This window comes from Sorghum bicolor, chromosome 6 (genome assembly GCF_000003195.3).
Source record: "Sorghum bicolor cultivar BTx623 chromosome 6, Sorghum_bicolor_NCBIv3, whole genome shotgun sequence".
NCBI lineage: Eukaryota > Viridiplantae > Streptophyta > Magnoliopsida > Poales > Poaceae > Sorghum > Sorghum bicolor.
The window spans coordinates 54937418-54939660 of NC_012875.2; the positions used below are offsets into that span (position 1 = coordinate 54937418).

A 2243-nucleotide genomic window follows, 5' to 3' on the forward strand; every position below is an offset into this window, starting at 1 on the left:
TGCCAAGTTGTGGATGGCTTTGCAAATCCAATCGCGTGAGCAAAGTCACGCACGAGTAAAGCGCGTGCGCCTGGAGACCTTCTATTTTTATCATTTGCCAAGTCCAAATGCCAATTCCCTTGGAGATGACCTATTTTTATCCTTTGCATTTTGTTATAGGAGTTTGTAAATAACAATAAATGCAAGTCAATTTGCCAATGCCTTTGGAGATGCTCTAAGCTAAAAAGTAAAATAAGGAAAATAATGTCCCTAATCTCCAAGTTACACATGTTCCACAAAGGCTTTACTCTCATATACCATCCATATTATGCTCATCAAGCTCCACCTTCCAGAGCACGTATCAAGGTCTGCTCCAACTGTGATCGTTTCTTCCCCTCTTCGTCTTGGGATGATGGTGGCAACGCAAAAACGAGAGGGGAGAGCAGGCTGGGGCGATAACCCCCGCAAATGCTCCACCGGCTAAACTGCGGCCATTTAGAAGACACTGACGGACATGGAGAACATGGGACGGCGACTCGCTCGTCAAACAACAGAGAATCAACGACATTGGAGGACGATGAGTATCCTCTTGTGTCATACTTGTACACAAACGTTCCAATCCTGCAGCATAACGTCTGGGTGTGGTCAATCCAGGCGGCCCTCGGCGCGTTGATGGCGAAGTGGTCGAAGTAGAAGCTATAGCGTAGATCCCAATGGAGCTTGTCGTCATCCTCCTGCTCATCCTTGCCCTGATCAAGCTCACCTTGCGGCTTCATGACCCAGAACTGGGTCTTCATGCGAGACACAGGATTAAAAAAACCAACGTTCACGGCGAGGCACATCTGCCCGTTCAGATCAAAGCTGCCGGCCAACATCTGGTCCCAGTCCTCGTGATAATCGTCGTAGTTGTACGGGATACGGTACAAGCGGGGCGCCTCCGTCCTCACGTCGAGCACCAACATTCGCGCAGCGCGAGCGCGTTTGTCTGCCAGATCAGCGGTCGGCACGAATATGTTCCCGTCGATGTGTACCGGCGCCGGCGATGTGACCGGGTGGAACCGAGAGAGGTAGGAGTATTGGCGCCAGCCGCCGCCGCCGCCGCCACCCAGGGTATACACGGCTATGTAGTTGGTCTCATCTCTGGGGTATTCGTGCCGTCGTGGGAAGGAAAGCTGGAACATCTTGTATTCCTTGGTCGGTCGGCTGAACCCTAAGACGAAGAGATGCGACAGCAGGGGGTTCCCTGAAGGGAGCGGAGGCGCCTTTGGAAGCCGCAGCATCTCGCCGGTGATGGGGTTGCACACGATCGTCGGCGCTAGCTCGTGGTCGTACACGAAGCAGAGGAGGTCGTTGCAGACGCCGGCGATGCGGTATCCGGTGGGGATGGCGACCTGGCACAAGGCCTTGGCGGAGGAAAGGTTGAAGACGCTGGCCTCGTCGCTCCATCCGAGCTTGCGGGTTTCTGTGACGAGCAAGACCTCCGTCTCCGACGATGCTGTGGCGGCATGACGATGGCCCACGTGGAGCTTGCGGACGGAGGGGTCTGCGACGATGTTGCGCCACTGCTTGCAGACGCAGGATGACCGGACAAAGTCCTTGCTCGGCAGCCTCAGCAAGATGTTCGGTATGATGTCGGTAGGGATTTCCCTGCGGTCCTCGAATATCGTCTGAGGGTCTCCCATGGCAGCGAGAGATTGTTTCAAAATTGAAACCCTAATGTTTTGACGTTGATGATTGTATTGATCCTGGTAGCTACATACTTCCTTTATAATATAGGGTCGGAGCAAGAGACGATTAGACCAATTTATATATTTATTATGACTATACAAGGGAGTAACACCTATGGTAGATGCAAACTGTTTTTTTTTGGGGTGGGGGGGGGGTTTCAAAATTCGGAGAAACTCAGATGAGAAGGCCGGCCGATTAAGGCCCTGTTTGGTTCCACCAACTAAATTTTAGCTAGCTAAAATTTTTTTAGCTACTCTTGGGTGACTAATGGAACTAAACTATTTTATCCTATTTTAGTCAATGTGTTTGGAACTTTAGCTACTAAAGTGACTAAAGTTTAGCTAGCTAAAATTTAGTTGATGGAACCAAACGGGGCCTAAAAATAACGCTATAGAAAATGGTAAGAAGACTAATGAACCTACATGCATAGTTATTAGGACCGGACCGGACCGACGGTCGGACCGGTAAAAGACCGAACCAGAGACTACAACGGTTCGGTTCACTTAAAAGACCGTTCGTATAATCAGACCGGTAGA

The 2243-nt window shown here is 50.6% G+C and overlaps 1 protein-coding gene across 1 annotated transcript; it reads right to left on the bottom strand.

The window, feature by feature from the left end:
• Positions 315-1661, bottom strand: LOC8060465 (F-box protein At5g65850). The gene has a single exon (XM_002448376.1). It carries the CDS (start codon positions 1659-1661, stop codon positions 315-317), a length of 1347 nt encoding a protein of 448 aa, XP_002448421.1.

Excerpts from the sequence above, each read along its gene's own strand:
- LOC8060465 (XM_002448376.1), bottom strand. The coding sequence starts at position 1,661 with ATGGGAGACCCTCAGACGATATTCGAGGACCGCAGGGAAATCCCTACC.